We start from the raw sequence: 26274 nt of genomic DNA on the forward strand, positions 1-26274 counted from the left end.
TTTATGTACACCTTGCTGTACACTCTTAATTGCTCTCCCTCTGATGAGATGGCACAGTACTTCCCTCCCCTCTCTCTCCTCGTGTACATTTGGGTAGCTTCTGGACACCTTTGCCCTCTCATCTCCCCTCCCAACAGGAGATGCCAACAGAGTCTCGTGTGTCGACTTCATCCAAGAAGCTTGTTCTTCACCAGTCTCATTTTCCATCCCCTGTTCAAGTCCAATCCCTGTCTGAAGAGTTGGCCTTGGGAATGGTTCCTGCCCTGGGGTAACAGAAGGTCTGGGGTCCATGGCCTCCGGGGTTCTGCTAGTCCCAGTCTCACCATTAAGTCTGGTCTTTTTATGAGAATTTGGGGTCTGCATCCCACTGCTCTCCTGCTCCCTCAGGGTTTCTCTGTTGAGTTCCGTGTCAGGGCAGTCTGTAAAACCAACTCTTTTTTTTTGTTTTGTTTTGTTTCTTTTTTATTGTTATTTAAGTGAGAGTTTACAATTCAGGTCAGTTTCTCATACAAAAACTTATACACACATTGTTATGTGACCCTAGTTGCTCTCTCTATAATGTGACAGCACACTCCTCCTCTGTACCCTGTATTTTCCGTGTCCATTCAACCAGCTCCTGTCCCCCTCTGCCTTCTCATCTCGCCTCCGGACAGGAGTTGCCCACATAGTCTCAGCTGTCTACTTGAGCTAAGAAGCACACTCCTCACCAGTATCATTTTGTCTTATAGTCCAGTCTAACTTTGTCTGAAGAGTTGGCTTCAGGAATGATTTTAGTTTGGGGTTAACAGAGAGTCTGAGGGCCATGTCCTCTGGGGTCCTTCCAGTCTCGGTCAGACCATTGAGTCTGGTCTTTTTACTAGAATTTGAGTTCTGCACCCCACTTTTCTCCTGCTCCATCAGAGACTCTCTGTTGTGTTCCCTGTCAGGGCAGTCATTGGTGGTAGCCAGGCAACATCTAGTTCTTCTGGTCTCAGGCTGATGGAGTCTCTGGTATATGTGGCCCTTTCTGTCTCTTGGGCTAATATTTTCCTTGTGTCTTTGGTGTTCTTCATTCTCCTTTGCTCTAGGTGGGTTGAGACTAATTGATGCATCTTAAATGGCCACTTGCTAGCTTTTAAGATCCCAGACGCCACTCACCAAAGAGGGGTGCAGAAAGTTTTAATACACTTTTTTATACCAATCGATCTAGATGTCCCCTGAAACCATGGCCTCCAAACCCCCACTCCTGCCACTCTGTCCCTCAAAGTGTTTGGTTGTATTCAGGAAACTTCTGAGCTTTTAGTTTAGTTCAGTTGTGCTGACATCCCCTGCATTGTGTGTTGACCTTCAACCATAGGTTTTCAATAGCTCATTTTTTTAAAGTACATTCCCAGGCCTTTCTTCTGAAGCTCCTCTGTGTGGCCTTGAACTGCCAACTTTTTCAGTTAGTAGCCAAGCATGTTAATCATCTGCACCACCCAGGGACTCCCCCAACACCCCCAAGTCCCACTATTAGCTCATATATAGGGACATATATATTGTTTTCTTAAATGGAATTGTTTTGCAACTTGCTTTTATCAATTAACAATACCTTTTGGAGCTTTTCTTATGTAAGTACATACATATATATATATATATCTCATTCTTTTTTTTTTTTACTTTTTAATTTTATTGAGCTTCAAGTGAACGTTTACAAATCAAGTCAGACTGTCACATATAAGTTTATATACACCTTACTCCGTACTCCCACTTGCTCTCCCCCTAATGAGTCAGCCCTTCCAGTCTCTCCTTTCGTGACAATTTTGCCAGCTTCCATCTCTCTCTATCCTCCCATCCCCCCAGCAGACAAGAGATGCCAACACAGTCTCAAGTGACCACTTGATATAATTAGCTCACTCTTCATCAGCATCTCTCACCTACCCACTGTCCAGTCCCTTTCATGTCTGATGAGTTGTCTTTGGGGATGGTTCCTGTCCTGTGCCAACAGAAGGTTTGGGGACCGTGACCGCCAGGATTCCTCTAGTCTCAGTCAGACCATTAAGTATGGTCTTTTTATGCGAATTTGGGGTCTGCATCCCACTGATCTCCTGCTCCCTCAGGGGTTCTCTGTTGTGCTCCCTGTCAGGGCAGTCGTCAATTGTGGCCGGGCACCAACTAGTTCTTCTGGTCTCAGAATGATGTAGGTCTCTGGTTCATGTGGCCCTTTCTGTCTCTTGGGCTCTTAGTAAAACCAACTCTTGATCACCTTTTTTTCCCCTAATCTATCATAAACTGAGTTGTATTCTACAGTAAGTTTTAATTGAAGAAATATGGGGGCTATTTAGGAGACGATTTTCTTCATTTATAGTTCAGTTGGTCAACATTTTAAAGATTACTAATTTGTTGAAAAACATACATTTAATTTATACTTCTTCAGCATAGGTAATACATCAATTCATGTATACCTAGATTACTATAGTTTTCATCCATTTCCTTCACTTGGTTCCCTAGAGAATTGTGTTACTGGCTCAAAACCTGTTGCTGTTGAGTTGATTCTGACTCCTTACTGGCTCATGTGGAATATAATCCTGTTGTAAGTTCAAGAATATTGGCACAACTTTGTTTTGCCCTCATTCTGTGTTCTGAGTCCTTGGTTCTTTTGTTTTTTCCTCACCTAATTTTTATTCTACTTGAATTTTTCCTTGTTATATGTCTGACTACACTGCTACTTCTTAGTCTCTTTATTTTCTGTGTTCTACATCAGTTTGTTTTAATCCCTTTATCTCTTTTACGGTAGAATCCTCTGTTTTAAATCCATTGAGCCAACGGTCCTGTTTACCTTCCTAGGAGTATGCTTGATAAGATATACAAAAATCACATCATGTTTTCCCTTTTTTTGTTTTCCCACTTTTGCTGTGGGCAATTTATTTTAAGATACTTGCTAAAACTTTCTAAGTAACAAGTCTGAGGAGTAGATAATCTACCTTCCGTGATGCCGCACTCTTTAGGAGGCAGATTTTGAGATTCTTTCCTGGAGCTTGATTAGCTCAGACTCACTTACATAGAAGGAATATAGAATCTTTAAGAACAGAAATCCATGCTGCTTTTCCAGAATTCTGGATTCACGCTTTGCCAAATATACCTTAAAGATGTTCAGAAGATGACGTAAAGGTCGTGTTCTGTAAAGTTGGTCAGAATAGAACCCTATGGGGTAACTCTTAGCAGAAGAATAAATAAAAGCTGAACATTTTAAAGAGTTCTTTATTTTTAAAAAAACAAACAACTTAAAGGAACATCTTCTATTCCTGACAGTGTTATATTAGCAACTTTGAAAATAATGTAGATAACTGATCACCATTCAGCTTAATTATCATGATAGAAGTAAAATTTATATTTTAATTGAGATCTAACCCAGAATTTGAGAAATCAAGATAGAGAATTCTTTAACTATCTGCTTAAGTTATTGACAGTCTGAAAATTCATCAGCCAACAGCTTATCCCTAAAGCAAACAGAAGAATTTGTTAGCTATTGGTCACTGTAGGCAATATATAGTTTCAGTATGTGAGCTTCCAAGGCAAAGTCAAGTAGTGGGTAGGTTTGGACTCTCAGAAACACCTATTATGAAGAACAAAAAAAGTTTCTTTAGATCTTAAAACAAAGGATTGTGATAATTTGAATTGTGAGTTCAAAGTGTATGTGTATATGGAATTACTGCTAGTGAAGTAATAACTTTTTTGGTACACTTTAAAGGAAAAAAGGAAAAGTAGTTTCAGGAGGTATATCATTTAAACAGAGTCACTCTTTTGAACTAGGGTTTTTTTTCCCCCATTAGATTTAAAGCTCTTGATTTCCGGAGCTCCAGAGTTTGTGTAGTATGTATGTATGTATTGTTTATTTTTTGGCATTAGTACTTTATTCTTTAAAGGAAATTAAACATAATAGAAATAGAATGAGAGATGTGGAACATGTTGAATGGGTTTACAGTCTAAATATTTGGAAAAGTAGATAAATATATTGAGTGCCATCTTTCAACATGTAGTTTAACACTTGAATAGCAGATTAGTTTTTTTTCCTTTCCATTTTACAGATTATTTTAATAAAATAAATTGAAAGGAATTTGTGAACTATATAATTTAATATGTAAAGCTCTCCCTAGGACTAAATTAGGCTAGCTTTATGTTCAAGAATCAGTCTATAAAATAAGTTCAGGCTGCTACATTTGTATTTCCTCTTTCCTCATTACATAATGTTGCCTTTTCTCTTTTCCTTATCTTCACTTTTTATTCCTTTCTATCTTGCTAGGTAAGAGAAAGCAAATACCAGAACCCCTGGGCTGGGCCATGCGGGTTTGTAACAAACTCTTCAGGGAATTCAGATGTGTGTTTGAGAACCATTGATAGCTGGGAAAGGACATTACTACAGATACTCTGGAGAAAAACCAAAGGCCTTGGAAACTTGCTGATTAATTAAAGGAATGAAGTAGAGAACTAAGTCAAAGCTTTCAAGCCTGACTTCTATACAGATTATAATAAAAAAAAAAAATTGAAAGCAAAGAATATTAAATTTTGTTTGTTTTTGTTATAATTCTCATTTGTTCCACACATTTATGGATATGGTCCAGAGCTTATTTTCATTTCTACTATTAAGTTTGTTCTAGGAGGCTGAATGGAATTTCTCAAGCTTTTAGGGAATACCTTTCATGTTGGGAAATTTGGGCCAGTCTTTTTTTTTTTTTTCAATTGGGGTAGAAGGTAAGATGGCTGAATCATCTATAAATGATTTTTAACCTTGAATATTTGATTTAAGGCTGGTTGTTAAAGAGTTTGGCCACTTTGTCTCTTATGGCAGGCATATTGAGAACCAAAGAATTAAAGTTTATTTGATTATTTTTTTCAGCATTAGTTTGCCAATAAATATAATCTCATATTCCAGATTCTGAATTTATTTTACCAGAACTAAACTTGTGTTAAAAGTAGCTGGCAACTCACCTTACTGCTACATGAAGAGGCATGCATTTCCCAATCTTTGGTTTACTATGTTGGTATATTGTAAAATTAGTAAATGATCTCTTCCTCTTTTATGCAGGACCAGTGGCTGTAGGACAATTTCACCGGTCATTCCGGCGAGATAGTTTGTCTCCTTACTCCTACGTATCAACTTCATCCCACAACCACAGTACTTTCCCTCTGAAAGGTTTAGATCGGACCCCGATTCCTCCTAGAACATGGCAGAACTCCCTTGGAATGCACCCAGGACAAGTGGAGACATCTCCCACTTTTTCAGATAAAGGGGTTCCATTTCCTGTACTGCAGAGATTTCCAACTGAGGTTACCTATACGCTCCAGCCCAGCGCCACATCAGTACATGTTCAGCAAGGTCCTCAAACAATGGTCAGCTCCTCCCAAAAATACAGTAACTACACACCCTCAGCGCAGTACTCCCAAGCCTACTATCCAACAGGTATGAGAAATTCAAATTAAGTGGCTTATATTATGTTATTTTTCTATAAGTATGTTTATATTTTAAATGTAATTTAATCTCTGTATGCTTAAACACAAATAGTAGGAATATACACCTAAGAAATGTCAGAGTTTTCACATCAGGACATATATAAAATTTCATTGTGTTCTAAAGGACTGTGACAATTCCGTTTATGCATAAAGATGTACATTTTTAGTGAAACTTTTGTGTCCTCAGAATGTGTCCTAGGAGTGAAATTAAGATGTAGTATACTGGAACCTTGCTATAACTCTGCCTTTGGTGCAGTAGGATTGTATTATAGGTAAACTACCTCATGATAAAGTCATTTTAGTATCTCAGTAATGAAGTTTAATAAAAACATACACTCTCCATCTCTCAATACTGAATTTTATTCTTTAGTAAAAATGTGGTGGTGTGGGCTGACAGTGGAATCCCTGCAGTATTAATCCCAGCCAACTAAGAGCTGGGGAGTGGCAGAGAGAGGGAGAACTTGACAATGACAACTGACGTGGAGATCAACCAAGGGCATTGAGGATGTATGGTAGATCCCAAGCCACTACCTGGGAATCCTTACGATAACTCACCATCTGTTTAGCTTCTTGGGAAAAAAAATGTATATATATTTTTGTAACTTTTAGCAAAATAATAGATCATTTCATTCAAATGTATTTTCTATTTTGCAGAAACACTATAACAATGGTGTGTGTTTTATTATGTAGTATACACAGAGCCCTGATGGTGCAGCAGTTAAGAGCTATGGTGAGGAACGGCTGCTAACCAAGAGGTCAGCAGTTCCAGTCCACCAGCTGCTCCTTGGAAACCCTATGGAGCAGTTCTACTCTGTCCTATAGGGTCACTATGAGTTGGAATTGACTCCATGGCAGTTGGTTTATACTTTACACAGAGTGATGAAATGGGGCAATGGAAGTCCTTGCGAAGTGTTTTAGAAAAGACCAGACAAAGAAGAAGGGGGGTATTCCTTTGCCCTATAAATTAAGAATCTAGGAGCTTTAATTTTCTGATATTCAATCTAGAAGCAACCGCTGGAGGTTTTTTTGCTGGGCCGTTTCACCCAGGAAGGACTAAACCAACAGCTAACATAAGTGTATGGAATGTAAATTAGTTAAGAGAATGAAATAATTTGTTTCCTTTAAAAGTTGTAAATCTGGTGACTGTTACATTCGTAATCAGACTCACTATTTTCTAGCTATAATATCCAACTTTTTTTTTACCTAAATATAGTAACTGCTTTATTTTTCTAAAATGTTTAAGTTTAACAATGTTAAAATAATAAAACCAAGGTTTAAACTACATTGGGTTTTATAGGTTTTTAGACCTGCTGCTCTTTTGGTGATTGGAGTTAAGAAGGTAAAGAGGGAGGGAATTATATGAAGTAAGAATAATTTAGCATATTTTACCATTTTGCCTGTTAGAAAAATTTTAAAAACAAAAATTTTTTAACTTTCTTACATAGAAAAAAGCTGAGGCCCAAAATTTTTTCAAGTCTTCAGCTACTTCAACAAGCAAAAACATTTTGGTGTCTTCAGAAATAAAAGATGAATAATTGTGTGTTTATAAATAGATATATAAATATATCTTAGTATAGGAACAAATTGGGTTATATTTTTATTACTGGGGAATTTAATTCAATCCTTAATAAACACAGTAGACATTGCTATCTAGATTATAATTTTAGCTGCATTTTATGTATGCGTAGAATGTATAGAAAGTCTCTTTCTTGTACTTGCTTTACATTCTGTAGCCCATCAACTGGATAATTCTCCCACTTCCTGTCCTTTTGCTGATAATCGTTTCTCTTTCCTTTTCTAACCTGCATTCTAATCCCCCCCTCAAACTACTAAAGACTCAAAGCTTCTGGGGAGTTGAAATTTGAGAGGGAGATGGAGAAGTGTGTTTTGGTCTTCCAATTTGGAGGCGTTTTCCTCTGGAAAATCTTGATCATCTAGATATGATGGTTAGGTTCTGTATTACTATTAGTCCTATACCTAAGGTACAGATGTCTGTAGTCTGGCCTAGGAGCCAAACCAGACTGTGTGATGTTTTTATGGGAAAGTGTGTTCCAAGTTCCAGACAATCCTTTTAGAAACACCTAGTTGTTAATTTTGAGAACCACTTATGTGTATTATTTACCAAAAACCACTACAAATAATATTATTTATTATAAAAATATTAACCATTTGTTAAATTATTATAAATTAGGATATGTTATTTTAAAATATTTTATGTTATCTTGGATATGAATTTATAAACTGAAAATTGTTTCCAAGAGTTCAAGGTAAAGACTAGGAAGGAGACATCAAAGAGAGCAAGTAAGTGCCGCTGATGTTTTGATAGTGTACAATGCACACAAAAAGAATCTTGTGTTATCTGATTGTTTTGTCTGTCCTCTTTAGAAGGAATATGACTATAAAGTTTCTGAGATCATGAGAATGAGAAACTTCATGACCTCATGATGACCTAGGGTAGTTCTATGATATAATGTAGGCAAAACTACTTTTAACATTCTAAAGTACTATGTAAATGGAAAGTTGTGTTGTTAAATATAAAAGACCTGCAGTGGAAAAGAAAACATCATAAAAGTGCTGAACAAGTACTTAGTTCCTCCAAATTATAGGTAAAGGAAACAAAAAGTAGAGAGCAATTTTACCAATACTTAGTGAGTGCTTATTATGAAGAACACGACAAATGACTTTCCCAAAGATAAATAGAATATTATTCTCAGAGGCAGGATAAAAATCACTCCCAAATCCAGCTCTGTAAATCATAAATGAAGTGACGAATTTTAGAACCATGGTCATACTTGAGCCCTTTCAAAATGAACTATGTAATTTGAAGTTTGGATCAAATTTTAATAAAAAACAACACCTAACTTCATTAAAAAATTAGTTGTGTGAAAAATAAACTTGGATCTGGTCTTCAAATAGTATAACCAGTACATTTTCAATTTTGTAATATTTCATAAATTATTAGTTTTTCTAGTAAATCCAGACACTGAGGCTAGAAAATTGTCCTCAGACTTACTCATAAAATGACTCATCAGAATCATTTCTTGTATTTGTTGTTCTTCCCTTGAAACAGCTGTTTTTCTTGCCAACCTCATTTACATTTTTCCCGTTCTTATCACTCCTTCAAAGACAGTGTCGTACAGCCAGTATTAGTTGATTCTTTTTATTCTTGCTCTTTCAGTTTTTTTCTCTCGTATCTTCACAGTGTCCCACCATAATTTAATTTTTCTCTTTTATTAAAAAACTTCATTTTAGATATTTTTATTTTGCTCATTTTCTACTATGTATTTGAACATATATAGTGACATTCATGTATTTATATTTTATAGAGAGAGATTGAAGAATTATTTTCCTTTGACTAATGTTATAATGATGACTCAAAGTCAACATTGTCCTTTTTCAAAGTTAAGTTTTAAGCTCAAAGCAGTGATAAGCTGCCTTGTATCTCATATTTTCTTTAACTTAACACATCCTTATATAGCATGGAAGTATGTCCAGGCATTGTTTTGAGTAATATCCAAATATTAATTCATTTAATCCTCAAAACCATCTTACAAGATAGGTAGTATAATTATCCTCATTTTACAGGTGAGAAAACCGAGGTACAACTAGTAAGAGGCACAGCTGGGAAACAAACCCAGGTAATCTGACTCAAGAGTTGGTTCTTTGGCCACTGAGTTCTGCTGCGTGCCTCTCATACAGAGTTTTTTGTTTTATTTTCCTTTTGAGAGAGTCTTCTGGTATTTCTCTTTTGTAGAGTTAGGTACTCCCAAATAATGTACACAACAGAGACTAGCGGAAGGAATCTACCCTTTTATGATGGTGGTATTGGGGCTGCCCTGGGTTAGTGACTCACTCTAGCAAGCAGAGAAAACATACTCAAACTGCTGGAGTGAGAGGTTCAGTTTGGGGGCTTTGGCGAGTGGGGCTGCCTATGATTCATCTCTATATACTCCTACCAAATGCAGAAATTATTGAACAGTATCAGTTATATCACACACAAGTAAAATTTTGCTGAAGATCATTCAAAAGCAGTTGCAGCAGTACATTGACAGGGAACTGCCAGAAATTGAAGCTGGATTCAGAAGAGGACGTGGAACAAGGGATCAGATGGATGTCAGATGGATCCTGGCTAAAAGCAGAGAATACCACAAAGATCTTTACCTATGTTATTTACTGACTATGCAAAGGCATTTGACTGTGTGGATCATACCAAATTATTAATAACATTGCAAGGAATGGGAATTGCAGAAAACTTAATTGTGCTCATGAGGAACCTGTACATAGACCAAGAGGCAGTTGTTTGAAACTGTGTGGTTTAAAATCAGGAAAGATTTGCGTCAGGGTTGTATCCTTTCAGGATACTTACTCAATCTGTATGCCGTGCACATAATCCAAGAAACTGGACTGTATGAAGAAGAACGGGGCATTAAGTTTGGAGGAGGACTCATTAACAACCTGCGTTATGCAGATGACACAACCTTGCTTTCTGAAAGTGAAGCGGACTTGCAGCACTGATGAAGATCAGACTGCGGTCTTCAGTATGAATTACACTTCAGCATAAAGTTCGTGTACATGAACATACACTTCAACTGTACCAATAAGCAACGTGGTGATAAACAGAGAAGAGATTGAAGTTGTCAGGATTTCATTTTACTTGGATCCACCATCAATACCCCATGGAAGCAGCAGTCAAAAAATCAAACCACACATTGCATTGGGCAGATCTGCAAAAGGCCTCTTTAAAGTGTTGAAAAGCAAAGATGTCACCTAGAAGACTGAGGTACACCTGACCCAAGCTGTGGTATTTTCAGTTGCCTCATATGCATACAAAGGCTGGGCAGTGAATAAGGGAGACCCAAGAAGAATTGATGTCTTTGAATTATGGTGTTGGCAAAGAATACTGAATATACCATGGACTGCCAAAAGAACAAACAGATCTATCTTGGAAGAAGTACAGCCAGAATGCTCCTTAGAAGCAAGGATGGCGAGACTTCATCTAACATTTTTTAGACATCTTATCAGAAGGGACCAGTCCCTGGAAAAGGACATCATGCTTGGTAAAGTAGAGGGTCAGTGAAAAAGAGGAAGACCCTCAGTGAGATGGATTGACACATTTTTGGCAACTATGCTCAAGTATAACAACAATGATGAAGATGGCACAGGACGGGGCTGTGTTTCATTCTCTCGTACATAGGGTTGCTATGAGTCGAAACCAACTCCACGGCACCTAACAATATCGCCCTACACCTAGCTCAGTGCTTGACTACAATGGGCCCTTAGTAAATATTGAAAGGAATCAACTAATTCTAGTCCCGTTAGTGGATTATTTCACATCACTGAGCCTCAGTATCCCTTTCTATAAAGCGGGGATGATAGTTCCAGTAAAGGATTAAATGAATTAATGTATATGTAAGTAGTCTTTGTAAAATTAAAAGCACTATTTGCATGAAAAGGATTAAATATTTAAAAGGCTATTTTTCAAATGCCTAAATATTAACACTTTAATGACTAGTAGTTTATAAGAGGATAAGAGGAGCCCTGGTGGCAAAGTGGTTAAGAGCTCAGGCTGCTAACCAAAAGGTTGCTATGAGTTGGAATTGACTCCACAGCACATGACAGTTTATAAGAAGATGTACTTTCCCCCAAGGTACACATGTATTTTTATTTGTTTTTTGAAAAATATACAATTATTATTTGGAAGGATCCCTAGTTGTGCAGTGGTTAAAGCGCTCGGCTGCTAACTGAAAGGTCAGCAGTTCGAACCCATCAGCTGCTCTGCAGGAGGAAGATGTGGCAGCCTGCTTCTGTAAAGATTTACAGCCTTGGAAACCCTATGGGTCAGTTCTACTCTGTGCTATAGGGTTGCTATGAGTCGGTATCGACTCCTTGGCAGGGGGTTTGGTTTTTTATTATTATTATTTAAAATCGTTCTGAATTGACCCTTGGGCAAAGAGAGTTGCTTATCATTGTTTAAAGTACATTTAAATTCTAGAGGTTTGATTTTTAGGCTTCTGGCTCTACAGGACATAAAGATAGCATCTGGAGTTCTAGGAGCTCTTTGATGTTATTACTCTTGTGCTCAGGTACCTTGTACTTTCAGTTTCTCTAAAAAGATTTGATTTTTGTTGTTATGGAAGAGAGAGACTTGGAAATAGATACACCAGGAAGTTCTCTTTACTTGTCAAAAGAAACTGAGCGAAAGCACAGTTACACTTACCTCATCATCAATGAGGAGATGTTGGAGTTCTAGTTGCTATATATAGTAACTTATCTTGAAATTCAAGCTACTATTATGATGTTTTCCCTTTTGGCGCCATTTATTTTTATATTATTGGATATTTTCTCATCATTGGCACTGCATTATTCTGGGATACATTCAAATCTAAAACATTCTAATTACCCCCATAGGATAAAGTGTGTGAACCTATTTGCCTAACTTACAATGGGAATGATAGTTTTTACATTTAAACTTGATTTTTAAGTAATACCTGGCTTTTTTTTTTCTTACTAGAATTATTTTTTAAAGGAGATATCATCAACCCTTGTATTTATATCTGAAGTAGAATTCTGTCCATTATTTCTAGTTTTTCCTTCTTCATGCACTTTTAATACCTCAAGTGGACACTGCCTTCAGGGGGACATGGAAAGATCTTTATGCAGATAAATGTGCCCTAGGAAATAGTGATAAACTCAGTTTTCTTTACATATTTGTGCTTTCACAATACTTCCATAACACACTAGTATGTTTGTCATATACCAAGGACATAGTTACATTTCTATAGCTAGGTCTTCCTATTCAGTAAACTTACTGAAACTTACCTTGCTTTCTAAGTTTACCTTGCTTTGTTCTATTTTGTTGACTATGTAAAAGTAGGACTGCAGTGGTAAGGAAATTACGCAGGAATCTTTTTGGATTATAATGTATAAAAGTCCTCCTTTGCTTCATACAGGCACTTCCTACTTTTCATTTGTTACTGGATACTTTAAAGGACATTCACCATTTTGCAATTCCTTAGCTACCAAATCAGCTCTCAACTATTAACGTATCCCATACTATATATTCTAGTTCCGTGATTTTTCCAGGGATTTCATTTTAAAATACATTTAATGACTATTCAAAATGTATGACCAATGACATCAGAACATAGCAATAACAAAAATAAAGCTACCGCTTTTTATTGATTTATTTATAACAAAATACAGCTTTTATGGTACTCTGATGGGATGAAAACCTACAGCTCCTGACTCAGTTTTTTCCTGCCACCAGAGGGCTAGGTTTGACTGAGCAAAAACTGTAGTTTCCTTAGCTATTAATATAAAAATCAGTTGCCACTGAGTTGATTCCTACTCACAGTAACCCCATGTGAGTCAGAGTAGAAGTGTGCTCCTTAGGGTTTTCAATGTGTAGCTATAGAAAAAAGCCCCTGTTTTTTCCAGACTTTTAACAAATCCTGCAGACTTCTCTGCAGTATTTTGATTTTTTGGATTCAGCGTATTTCCTAGAATATTTATATTTTCAAATATCCTAAGAAACCAAATTCAAATTCCAAAATATTTTATATTTGAATTACCTTCAAAGGATAACATGTAAGAACCTGTTTGTCTAACCTGTAGTGGAAGTGAAAACAACTTGAATTTGTGGCAGTGTTAGTAATAGCTGGCTTTTTAAATTATTGGAATTGTTAAAAATTATGTCATTCAGAAAACATCAACCCTTATGTTTAAGTCTGACTGAAATTCTGTCCTTTATTACAATTTTTATGTGTAAAATTTAATACCTTAAATTGCACACAATATAATGAGAAATATTTATTTCTATTCTATCTTTATGAACCTTTGACATTTTAAAAATCAACAGTGAATAATGCAAAAATAGGGAAGCATTTCAATGAATGTTTTTAATCCTTAGGCTCATTTACTTCAAAGATTAAGGAATATGTGATTTAGTAATTTTATTAGCATATTCAAAGTAAGAAAAATGTGGCATAAACAGGGAAAGTTGCCATCATCTAATAAAGACACCCTTAAAAATACTCAGTGAGTGGAGTTCCAGTAAAATAAAAATGTTGCATTTCAGGAAGAAGGAAAAGCTGAGGGAAACATTGTGGTAAAAAGCATGTGCTTTGGAGTTTGATTACCGGCTCTGTTACTTATTACCATCTTTGTGACCTTCAGCAACTTACTTAACATTTTGGAGTTTTAGTGTCCTCATTTTGTAAAGCACGTTAATACCTCATAAAATTATTGTTTGGATTAAATGAGATGATATACGTAAAGCACCCACTACTGTAAATATTATCCTCTGTTTAATCCAAAGGTGTGATGTTGTAATTGATTCTCATTTGTTCAGAAGAGTCTCTCTCTGGAGAGAGAAGATGCAACATATTATTAGGACTGTGTCTGTAAGTATAACTATTCCAGGACAAAGAGTTCAGTGTTTTCATGGTGTTGTAACTATAAATAGAATGTTTGGAAAATATATTTCTTTAGTTATAATAATAGCAGCTAACATTTATTGATTGCCTACTGTATGCCAGCACTATTCTAAGTGCTTTTGCATATTAACTCACTTATGTCTCACCACAGCTATATTATTATCACAATTTAATAGGTTGTGGAAACTAAGGAACAAAGATTATATAACTTTGCTAAAGTTTACACAGCTATTAAACAGTGGAGCTGGGCTCCAAAACCAGGCAGTCTGGCTCCAGAATCCACATCCTTAGTTGCTTATCTAAATGGCTGAAATATTTTTTGCGTATATTTCCACAGGAGCATTGTTTTCTAAAATAAACATGTAGGAACATTTAGAGAGTATTTTATACTGGCTTTACTGAAAATAAAAATAAAAATAATTTTTTTTTTTTTTACCCTTAAAAACACACCCCTTCCAAATGGTTATTGTTAACGTGATTGAAACAATTATTTTGGAATTTCAAATAGTTTCTGATAGGATAAACAGTTTCAATAAGAATAAATGTTTGGTTAGAAAGGTACCAAAATGGTTAGGCGCTAAAGAAATCACTTAGAAAAGTAGACGTGACCCTTTTAAAATTACTTTTTTACTTTTTGTTTTCAAATACCAATAAAATATTTATAATAAACAGTATAAAAAATATAATTTTGTTAGGCCCACAAAGTCAGGCTTTTAGAATTTTCTTTCCAGGTTGAAGGAGAAGAGTGCCTTGAACACTGTAGAGGTTTATTTTGGCTGATGACTGTTCTGTGTTTGAATTTGCTCCAGCTGTGCTACAGTGCTGCTCTCCTTCTACCCACATGGACGCCCTGAGTAGTTGTGTCACCCCCACTGCCTCTTCGTATGCACACTGCAACTACTTCCAGGTAAGAGTCTTAGAACAATGGGCACATTCTGTGCTTCCAGAATTTCAGTGGAAGTTTTATGTTAATGAGTTAGAGGTAAGCAGTAGATTATGGGCTCAGTTTCCTCATTTCTAAAGGAAGAGTTGATACAGATGATCCCTGAGGGCTCATCCAGGCCTGCACTGTCCAATACGGTAGCCATTAACCACAAGCGGTTATTTTAGTTTAAATTAGTTAACATTAAATAAAACTAAAAATTCTTCAGTCATACTAGCCACATTTCGAGTGGTCAATAGTCTCGTATGACTAGTGGCTATCAAATTGTACCGCACAGATAAAGGATGTTTCCATCACTGCCGCAAGTTATTTTGAATGATGCTGTTACAGGCTCTTCTGTGGTAAAATGAATACCAGATAAACTTTAAAAGTCATGAAATGAGTCTTCCAAGTTGGTACAGATAATGAGACCTTTTTTTTTTTTAAAGGAGAATGAAAAGATGATGTGAAAAGTGAGAAATGTAAATAGTGGTCCCTTTCAATCTTAGCCCTCATGTTGTAAACACTGCTCTAAATATCTCATTATTTATTAGGAAACAGTTGCTTTGATTTAAGTATTTTATATTGCCATTTCTAAGATAAAATTCCATGCTTTGTATTTGCATACTATAATTGCTTAAAGATTGAAATTATGCGTTTGTTTTATACATCGTTTAGCTGAGATAGCTTCAGTTCTTAAGAAAATTATTTTGCTAGTGGCATTAGGGTACTCAAAAGAACATTCCTTTCTTTGGAGAAAATCTACATAGGAAGTTGTCTCAGTCTGGCTTCTTTAGAGGAGCAAAACTAGTGAAGCATATGTATAAATATACAGGTGGTTCCCAACTTGGAACCTATTCGAGTTATGATGGACTGTACTTAAACAATTCTCTGGAGTTTTTTTGTATATTTTATCTTCAGTAGTATGTACTACATACTATGAAGTAGCATGTAATTTGCTGATGTTATCATTTTTATGCCAACCCCCAAAGCAAATAAAGATCAAATTTATAAAGATGCTGATAATGAAAGACAATAATAATGAAAATTAAAAAAAAAAATGAGGTATTCGACTTACATCAGAATTGACTTACAGGGTTGTTGGAACGGAACCCCATCTTAAGTGGGGGACTACCTGTATATAGATTTACTTCAAGGAAATGGTTCATGCAATTGTGAAGAAATGGTTCACTCAGTTGTGGTGGCTGGCAAATCTCAAATCCCTGTGTCAGGCGACAGGCTGAAGATCTCTGCTAGCTCATGTGGTTGCACAGGCTGGCAAATCCAGAATTTCCAAGTCAGGCAGCAGACTGAAGACTTGTGCAGGCTTACATGTCAAGGACTGGAAGCCAGGCAACAAGAAGAGTGCAGGGTTGAGAGAGGGAGAGGGAGCTGACAGAAAATGTATTTCTGTACTGGAGGTGGGGCACACCCCCAAGGAAACGCCCCTTTCAGCTGTTTTGCTGCTCAAATTAGGTCACAAAATGTAAGGTGATTACATAGTGTCTGCTGAATCACTGAGAATTATAGCCTAGCCAAGTTGACACATAACATTAAACCATCACAGAAGCCAAATTATTATCAGGCTGTTGTTTGAAGAGCGTAGACTCAGATCAAGGGATTTAGTTGGACTTTTTAAAAAATTTTATTGTGCTTTAGGTGAAAGTTTACCTTTAGTTTCTCTTTAAAAATTTATACAGGAATTGTATCGTGACATTAGTTGAAATCTTTGCAATGTGTCGGCACTCTCCCCCTTTCCCTTTACATCCAGATCCCTCATGTCCATTCATCCAGTTTTCCTGTTCTTTCCTGTACTCTTGTTTTTGTTTTTGGGCAGGTGTTGCCCGTTTGGTCTCGTAGACATGATTAAGTTAAGAAGCATGTTCCTCACGTGTGCTATTGTTTTTTTATGCTGCTATCTAATCTTTGGCTGAAAGGTGGACTTCAGGAGTGGCTTCATTTCTGAATTAGCAGGGGCCCATAGCTGGACATTTTAAATAGCAGATATCAAGCATAATAGCCCAATCTGTTTATCTTCACTGTAGGAACATACCTATCCAACAAATTAGTTGCTCTTGTTTGTGGATCCAGATCAGGGCCAGATTAAGGCATGTGAGGGCCCTAAATACTGATAATCTGTGGTGCCCCCTCTTCTGTTTACACATTCAAATGGGTTATGTGAGTTATGTATGTATAAATAAATATATATATGTATGAATATGTATGGTGTGTGTATGCTTTAGCTATCCATGATGTAACTTCTTTTAAAATGTGACTATAGTATTAGCAACTGAATGCAAAAGTAGCGTATGCCATTTTAGTGGAATGAGATGAACTGGATTATAAAATTTTTAGTGTGTAATATAGCAAGAGTTAGACTCAACAGCCCGCACCCACTTCTTGTTTATTAGAAATAGTATACTCCCAAGAGACCCACCAAGATAAGAAGTTTCAGTTACACAGTAGGGGACCGTAGGAGACAGATGCCAATGAAGGTGTCGAAGTGGTAGGAGTCTCATAGCTTTAACAATCTTGTATGTGGGTGCCCTTGTGACCCCACGTGAACTTTATTTCTAGCCGGTACATTCTCACCAGCTGGAGCTGGTATCAGTTTCATTTAGTGTCCTTCAGTTCCCTTCCACTGCGGTGCTTGCTTTTCCTTGTATCCTGTCTCTTTGGCATCTATGGGTCTTTGCTTCGGCAACTGGTGCCCCTGTTTTGTTGATGCCCTAAGCGCGTGCTTACCTTGCTTATTGGGTAATCTGTCTCTGATCCAGATACTCTCTCCCCTGGATCATACTGTAATTGCTTTGACAGTGTTTACATCTTGATTATGTTTTAAATAAATAATTTCTTTTGCATATTTAAATACCTTTTCTTACTACAAAGGCAGTACATAATTATTATAGGAAAATACAAATAAGCATACATAAAACTAAAAAATGGGAAAAAGGAAGGTATTTCAAGTGCCACCCTGGAAACAAAGGAAATTAATTTAGTTGGACTGTACGTATTGGGAAGAGTGTACACAGATAGTTAGTATATTATAATGGTGAAGAGCAATCAGGCAAACCTGGATTTGAAACCTAACTCTGCCAGTTACTTTCATTATGACTTGGAGTAAATTATGAAACTTCTCTGAACCTCATTTTTCATCATTTGGAAATGGACATCATCGCATTTCACAGGGCTGTGTGAGGGTTAAATGAAATAATGTATATAGCACTTTGCACGTGCTTGGCACGTAGTAAAAACTCCAATGGTATCTATTGACTATGGTAGTTTGTTGCTTATACCATTTGAATTTACATTATTTGGCATTAGTGGCCTTCTGGATATCATTGACACAATCTTTGTAGTGCATATGGCAACATCAGTGTGTTTTATTTAATCACAACGGTTCTGTACTTTATGTGTATAATCTAAGATAATCAAACATTTATTGAATGCCTACTCTGTGCAAAGCTCTGCATTTGGCAACAGCAACTCATTACATGTTTTATTTAATCATTACTGTATTTTATAGCCACAGCTTAAGATAATTAACCAACAAGCATTTATTGAATGTGGCTACTCTGTGCAAAGCAGTATGTGTATATTAGAGAATATGTCTTAAAAAGATATAAATGTAAAAGTGACAGCTATCTTGAATCTTTTGTTTTATTATTAAAAATAAACAATCTCAGGAACCAAAGGACATTCAATATTCTGTCCATTTTTTCTCAGATCATTTGGAACAGGTTATCAGTACCTCCCCTGAATCTTTAAAAGCATTGGTGGACTTGTGAGCATCCTGTGTTTGAAATTTTCTTACTAATGCCTGCATTCCAAAAACAGCGTATGATAGATACAAGTAATTTTTTTGCCTGTCAACCTTTATGGAAGAATTTGGTGTATTGCGTACTGTAGTTTTGTGACTTTATGTACTCTAACTCTGAGAATCATTGGTCCATTCCAGTATTAAACTTAGCATAGTGGTTGGCATAAAACAGATGCTCGGTAAATGTTAATGAAAAATAGATTGGTGTTCAATTTTTCTTAGTGAGCTTTAGTTTAAGTTTAATCTGTTCACGTTTAGCATTCATCGACCTAAATGTTGTTACTTTCCTCCTTAATCTCATATTTGATTTTCTATCCAAAAAGTCCTATTTTCTCTTTTCCCAGAATACTCCAATGCAATCCTCCTATCCAGTTGAATTTCTGCCTTCTAATTGGCCTTGCAGTGCTACTGATGAAAATAAAAAGACAGAAGTAAACCTAGAGGCTGTCTTTCAGATAGTAGATGAGTTGCATTCCTCCCCTAAATTGGAGATGGTAAAGGTGGAGCCTGTTGAGAATCAGTGCCCAACATCTCAGTCTAACAGAGGTCAACATATCCTAGCTAATTCAAACAGCAGCAATCCATCTTCTACAAGTCAGGCTAGCCAGCTGGAGCCACTTACTCCTGTAGGTTCAGATATTACATCTTTTGTGGTCGGAACAGAACAAGCAATTACCTGCTCTCTGCCACAGTCACCTGAGTACATCTATACCATCCACACAGCTCAGCCTGTTGAAAATACAACAATGCAGGAATCTGCAGCCAACCAACAAGCTCATGTCAAACTGAAGGATCAGCTAAGTCATAATCCATCTCCATCTTCGGTAGTATTTGTGCAAGAAGGGCTACCATTCAGCACACACCAGGTAAGGGGGCAAAAAAAAAAAAAAAACTAGTAAAGCTAAAAGTACCTAATGCTTCTTGCTAAAGACTGTTCTAGTGGAGAGTTCATCCAGATTCGTTTGGGTTTAATACTAGCTTGCTATACTTTCCAGAAGAATCATACCCCAGTGGTTCTGCACAAAAGATTTAGAAAGAAGGAAGTTACCTTACTCCCCAGGTATCCTCTCTCTATGTTACGGTCTGAAGTCAACCTCTAGAGAGTCAGTCTTATGGACCATTGTAGTATAAAATTTATTTTCATGTTAAAAGCATCCCTTGAGTTCTGTTCTCTATCTTAGTTTGGATGGACTAAGTATCCCTGGCTGATAGAATCCTACTACCCAGAAGGGGTGATTTATTTGACAGGTACTATCAGGACCTTTTTAGCCATTTGTGGCATGAAGGTAAGGAGATGGCTGGAGGGTTTTTTATACTTTCTTACAGCATCACTGAACTCTAATATGACTTGTGAGCCTACTGTGTTTGAAATTTCCTTACCAATATCTGCATTCCTAAAATAGAACACTGACTATAGTTTGAGGAGAAGGTAGAGAGTAATTCCTCTATTGCTGCTGGTTTGTGACCAGAAAATTATTTTTTCTAAATTTTATTTATTTTGATGTTATTATTGAGAATATAACAGCAAAACATATACCAATTCAACAATTTACACGTGTATAATTCAGTGACATTGATTCTTCCCTCATTGATATAAATTCATTGCCCCCCAAGGTTCCTGTCTAATCTTTTGAGTTGCTGTTGTTAATTTGATCCCCTATTAGATCTTAAAAGTATATAATGCTCAAGGCAGACCTTTTTTACTAGTTAAGTTAAACTATTATCCAGTTGAAAATTAATCAGTTTTGATTCATCAAAAGTATATCCAAATTAAAACCATTTTTTGTGAATTTATCTGATAAGTATTTTTCCCTACTTTTAATTTTTTTTTTTAAATCTTAACCTGTTTTTTTTTTGTTGTTGTTAACAGGACTGAAAATCTCTTTTGTGTTTGAAATTTCCAACATAACTTTTAGGAGACTTCTTAGCTCTAATTTTAGATTCAAATCTCTCAAGGCTTCTATTTTTCATTGTGCTTTTTGAGCCTTAGTATTAAGACCCAGTATTGTGTGTTAAGATAATGTTGTAAATTCAGTAGACCAAAGATAGTCCCATTATGTAGCAAATACGCTGGTGTAAAGAACCCCAAATTTGTCTTTGTTCCTTCATAGTCACACTCCAGAAGCATTAGATTTAATACTTTAAAATTGCATTTCTATACATGGTTATTTTTTCTTTAATATTTTTTAATACTGCAGCTTTTGAAAGCTATTTTTTTTTTTAACTTTTGGCTTCATTTCATTATACAGTTTTATTTTAAAATAAATTCATAAAGAAATAGAGCATTCCTGAAGTTTGCCACCTTGACATAGGGATTTGACGTTGCAAAGAAAGCTCTTAAGAGCGTCAAGAAAGAAACTTATATATCCTAAGCAGGGCAGATCCAGATTCTATAGTGGCTGAAACACATAAAATTTTGAGGTCCTCTTTAAGACAAAGAGTGCAGAATAGGTAGAATAAAGTGCCCATGCCCCATTGACACCATCCAACAGGTATATGTAGAGCCATTCCAATACCATTAACAGGAGGGGAGATCTGATGGAGGGATGTCAGAGTGGAGATAGTGGTTATAACCAATTATGATCAAAATATCTTACTTTTGTAAATTTTACAAAAACCAAAAAACAACAAAAACAACCCACTAGCTTCATGGTAAATCTTCCTCTGATCATAAGAAAATGTTTTAGACTCATATACATTTCAGTGGTTTGTGTATGGGGAAGTGTACATTTTACTACCAAATATTTAGGTAACTCAATAGAATCATAGGTAGTATCATTCATAAGGATGACAAGCCTTACAAGCATGTTGTTGGACCATGTTTCCATAGTAGAACTTCTCTGATGGAATATCTTAACTTTCAGTAGATTATTTTGGGGAAATCTCAGAATAATGAGTGGGTTTAATATTTTAGGTGGATACCAGTATAAAATGCCAGACCAATCCGTCTGAGAATATCTTGCCTTCAGAACAGATGGGATTCCTTATTTCAGAAATGGGGTCTGCTAGCAAGCCTAGTAAAGACACAGGTTTATCCACTCCAGCCAGATACAGAGAGCGAAGAAGCAACTCACAGCAAGGAAAGTCCCCTGGTAAGGATTATAGTACAATAGAATGCTAGAAGTAGAACCAAGGTGTAGAATTAATGTATGAATGACAGTTTATCCAGGTCTTCATTTATTATTCATAATTGTGTTACACCTATCACATTGCTATTTTACTTAACTGTAATTTAACTCTATACGTTTTCTTAATTATCCTTTAAAAATTTTTCCCATGTGGCATGTAGAATTTGAGCTTTCAAAAAAAACTAAGAAAAAGCAAAGGAATTGGGGTTACTTAACTTGGAGAAGGGAAAGACAAAGGGTAATTTAATAATTGCCTTCAGATGCCCAAGACTTTGTAATTATACATATACTTGTTCTCTTACCAACATACTGTAGAACAAGAGGGAATGAGCTTAAATCGTGACAGGAGAAAATTAGGATAGACATTAAAGACATTATCCTGAGTGCATTATGAAAACAATGGAAAGTATGACTGTATATCAATGGGATTGTTTTCTTATGGTTTGTAGGAGCCAGAAGAAGTGATTGTTTTAGGCATATACAGTTGGTTGTAATCTTCTGAGGGAAATTGGACAAAATAATATTTTTTGAAGAAAACAGTGATATTTAATAAAACATGATTCTTATATGATCCAAAAATAAATCATGAAAGTCTTCAGTGGATAACTCTAATATCCTAAAGTTATATGTATGTCAGTTGCATGCAGTGTGGGCAGAATTAATCAGGCCAAACAACCATTTTTTAAAAAATAATATTTTATTGTGTTTTTGGTGAAAGTTTACACAGCAAGTTAGATTTCTGTTTGACAGTTTCCATTCAAAGTGTTCAGTGACATTACTTACATTTTTCATAGTGGGTCAGCATTCTCTTTAGTTGTATTCTGGTTGTTCCATTTCCAGTACTATAGTCTCCCTGCCCCCTTATCTTCTCATCTTTGCTTTAGAGTAAGTATTGACCTTTTGGTCTCATACAAATGATTTTTAAGTAGAGCATAGATCTTATACATAATATCCCTTATTGTGTGTGCCACTCTTATTTCACTTAAAGGGGTAGATTTAGTTCAAGGTTCAGTGTGCCTGAGGGTGATAGTCTCAGGGAGTCCTCTAGTCTCTACTAGTCCGGTTAGTCTGGCCTTTCTTTTTTAGAATTTGATTTTTGTTCTATATTTTTTTTCTCCCATTCTCTCTGGGGCCCTCTGTTGTGACCCCACAGACAATCATATTAAGCTATAAAATTTGGACTATGTTGGGACCTTCTGTGAGAATTTCTCCCCGGAAAAGTAAACTAATAGTGACATGATCAAGATGTTGCTTGGACTCATAGGATTCTTCCTGCCAAATGCTTTTTAGACTAAAAACTATATTGGTCACTCATCTCATTCATAAAGCTTGTGCAGTCACTTATTATTGATTACATGACCCAACACATAATCAAAAATGAAGATTTCTTATCACTGAAGATGTATAAAACAATGGCATAGTTTGAAGGCAATTTTAGATGAGAGAAGGGCAAGAATCAATATTTACTGTGTACTACTATTATGCCATACAACAAACTTTTTAAAATTTTTTATTGTGCTTTTTTAAGTGAAAGTTTACAAACCAAGTCAGTCTCTCACACAAAAACTTACATACACCCTGCTATATACTCCTAGTTGCTCTCCCTCTAATGAGACAGCACACTCCTTCCCTTCACTTTCTATTTTTGTGTCCATTCGGCCAGCTTCTGACCCTCTCTGCCCTCTCATCTCCTCTCCAGGCGGGAGCTGTCCACATAGTCTCATGTGTCTACTTGATCCAAGAAGCTCACTCTTCACCAGTATCATTTTCTATCCCATAGTCCAGTCCAATCCCTGTCTGAAGAGTACAACAAACTTTTGTTGAAAGTGATGTCATTACTTAAAGATCAGGAAACACGCTTGGAGAAGATAAGTAACATGTTCAAGGTCATGCATTAATGTAGCTGAGATTTTACTGTAGGTTGTTTGAGCACCTGTTCTTTCCTTTTAATTTTTAATATCACAAATAATAGACAAATACATTCGCCTTGTAAGAAGAACCAATAAGGCCAGAATTTCCTTGGACCACTACCTCTCTGTACTATTCCCCTTACCTTTTCCCTAAAGATATCCACATGTTCACTTTCCGTCATGATTTCAGCAATGGCACAATCACTGGAATAAGTATATAGCCTTTTAAGATTACTTTGGAGGACAAAGTATTATATAAGTTTGCATATATTTGTTAAATGATTTTTAACAAAGTTATTACTTTAAGGTTAAATGTGGACATACTGGACAATTGAACTAACAAACAAAAGACACTATAAAGAAATTTAAAGGATTGTAAGTACAGTACATTCAAGGATACAGAGAGAAATAAAATGATTTCATGAGTGTATGCAAAGGGAGAGAGGATTGGGGCTCAGAAACTCTTGGTTGTTATGAGATAGAAGTGAGGCAGAGGGCAGAAGGGTCATATACAGTACAGTTAACATATCCACCCACCCCTACCTTCCCCCTGCAAAATGTTGGAAACTAGAAATTGGAACTTCTTTAAAGGAAGAGATTTGGGATTTAGAAACACCTGATTTAGCAGTGGGCAAAATGGGGAACTAAAAATGAAAAAAGTAACTAAAAGTCCAGCCCTTCTTTTCTCCTATGTATGCAGAATACTCACTGGCAGCCAGGGGACTACAGAAGGTCAAAGATATTCTCCTTTGGAGAACTAAAGGGCCCCAGAGAAGACCTTTATGTGTTAGCATTTGGGATTTCTCCAGAGAAAATGGGTGGTGTACAACTAATGGATCAACATCAGGCTAAGCCCACCACTTGGCAAGTCTTGTCCATGTTACAGAGCTTCCACTCAGCTCTGTAATGCCCCATTCTTAAATTTGGAAGAACAGCCAAAAAACAAACAGAAGAAAACCTAAAGGAAGCAGAGACTTGCTGTGAGAAAACAACTTCAGAACCAACCCTTCCATTTAGTATCCTCAGCTATGAGAAGATATTGTATCCGTATAAAAGAACAAGAAGTTTTTTTTTTAAAAAAAGCAACAATTACAGAATAAGAAAGAGTGCTTAAAAGTTACAGATTTCATAGCAGGAAAAAAAAACAAAAAAAAATGGTATGAAGTTAAAGTTGAGGAATATCCCACAAATAGAAAAAAGGCAAAGAAATAGAAAATAGGAAAGAAAAATAAAATAAAGGGGTTTAACCCAGGACATCCAATACCTGACTAAAGAAATAATAGGGAAAAGGGAGAGGGGAGGTAAGAAATTTTTAAAAATGAGAAGGAAACTTCCACTTCTGGTAATGGCAGGCTTGGTGACTGTGACCAGCACTCCCACTGAAAACAACAACAAAAACCCTGGAGAAACTCTAAAAATAATAGTCTTCAAAAGCTAGTAAGATAGTGAATTACTGGGTTGAGTGCCAGGAGAGAATGGAAGTATAGAGAAGAAAGCTCAGCACTTGAGGCTGTTTTGCCATTGTGACATTTGCACAGGCGGCTGAGAAGATAAGCTGTTTTGTCGTACTTTGGAGGCAAAGGGAACAAAATTCAGAGGCGGGGCCATCCAAAGTTTAGGTTCTGATTAATTGGCTTCCTTTATATATCTAGGATGGAGCCCTGGTGGCACAGTGGTTTAATCAGTCAGCTGCTAACAGTTTGACCCCAGCAGTCAGTCTGAGGGAGAAAGATGTGGCAGCCTGCTTCCATAAAGATCATAGTTTTGGAAACCATATAGGGCAGTTACATGATGTCCTACAGGGTCACTTTGAGTCGAAATTGACTTGAGGGCAGTGGGTTTTATATGTCAAGTACCTCAAAAAGCAGCAGCCCAGGAGTGAGGATGAACCATGTGCCTTAGTTATCTAGTGCTGCTATAACAGAAATACCACAAGTGCATGGTTTCAAGAAATAGATTTATTTTCTCACAGTTTAGGAGGGTAGAAGTCCAAATTAAGGGGGCTGGCTCTAGAGGAAGGTTTTTTTTTTTTTTAATTTTTACTGTGCTTTAAGTGAAAGCTTACAAATCAAGTCAGTCTCTCATACAAAAATTTATATACACCTTGCTATATACTCCTGGTTGCTCTCTCCCTAATGAGACAGCACACTTCTTCCCTCCACTCTCTATTTTCATGTCCATTTGGCCAGCTTCTGACCCCCTCTGCCCTCCTGTCTCACCTCCAGACAGGAGATACCCACATAGTTTCATGTGTCTACTTGATCCAGGAAGCTCACTCTTCACCGGTAGTATTATTTTCTATCCCATAGTCCAGTCCAGTCCCTGTCTGAAGAGTTGGCTTTGGGAATGGTTCCTGTCTTGGGCTAACAGAAGGTCTGGGGACCATGACCTCCAGGGTCCTTCTAGTCTCAGTCAGACCATTAAGTCTGGTCTTTTTACAGGAATTTGGGGTCTGCATTCCACTGCTCTCCTGTTCCCTTAGGGGTTCTCTGTTGTGTTCCTTGTCAGGGCAGTCATCGATTATAGCTGGGCACCATCTAGTTCTTCTGGTCTCAGGCTGATGTAGTCTCTGGTTTATGTGCCCCTTTCT

General features: G+C 36.6%; 1 protein-coding gene across 1 annotated transcript in view; it reads left to right on the forward strand.

Annotated features, from left to right (window-relative positions):
- The window catches only part of HSF5 (heat shock transcription factor 5), a 57583-nt gene that overhangs the window by 2879 nt on the left and 28430 nt on the right, over positions 1-26274 (forward strand). Inside the window, exons 2-5 of the mRNA XM_049860357.1 lie at positions 5045-5419; positions 14714-14811; positions 18991-19512; positions 21561-21738. Of these exons, the coding sequence (XP_049716314.1) occupies positions 5045-5419; positions 14714-14811; positions 18991-19512; positions 21561-21738 (1173 nt within the window). The remainder of the gene's footprint in view (positions 1-5044; positions 5420-14713; positions 14812-18990; positions 19513-21560; positions 21739-26274) is intronic.

The sequence above is a fragment of the Elephas maximus genome, chromosome 19, assembly GCF_024166365.1.
Source record: "Elephas maximus indicus isolate mEleMax1 chromosome 19, mEleMax1 primary haplotype, whole genome shotgun sequence".
Taxonomy (NCBI): Eukaryota; Metazoa; Chordata; class Mammalia; order Proboscidea; family Elephantidae; genus Elephas; species Elephas maximus.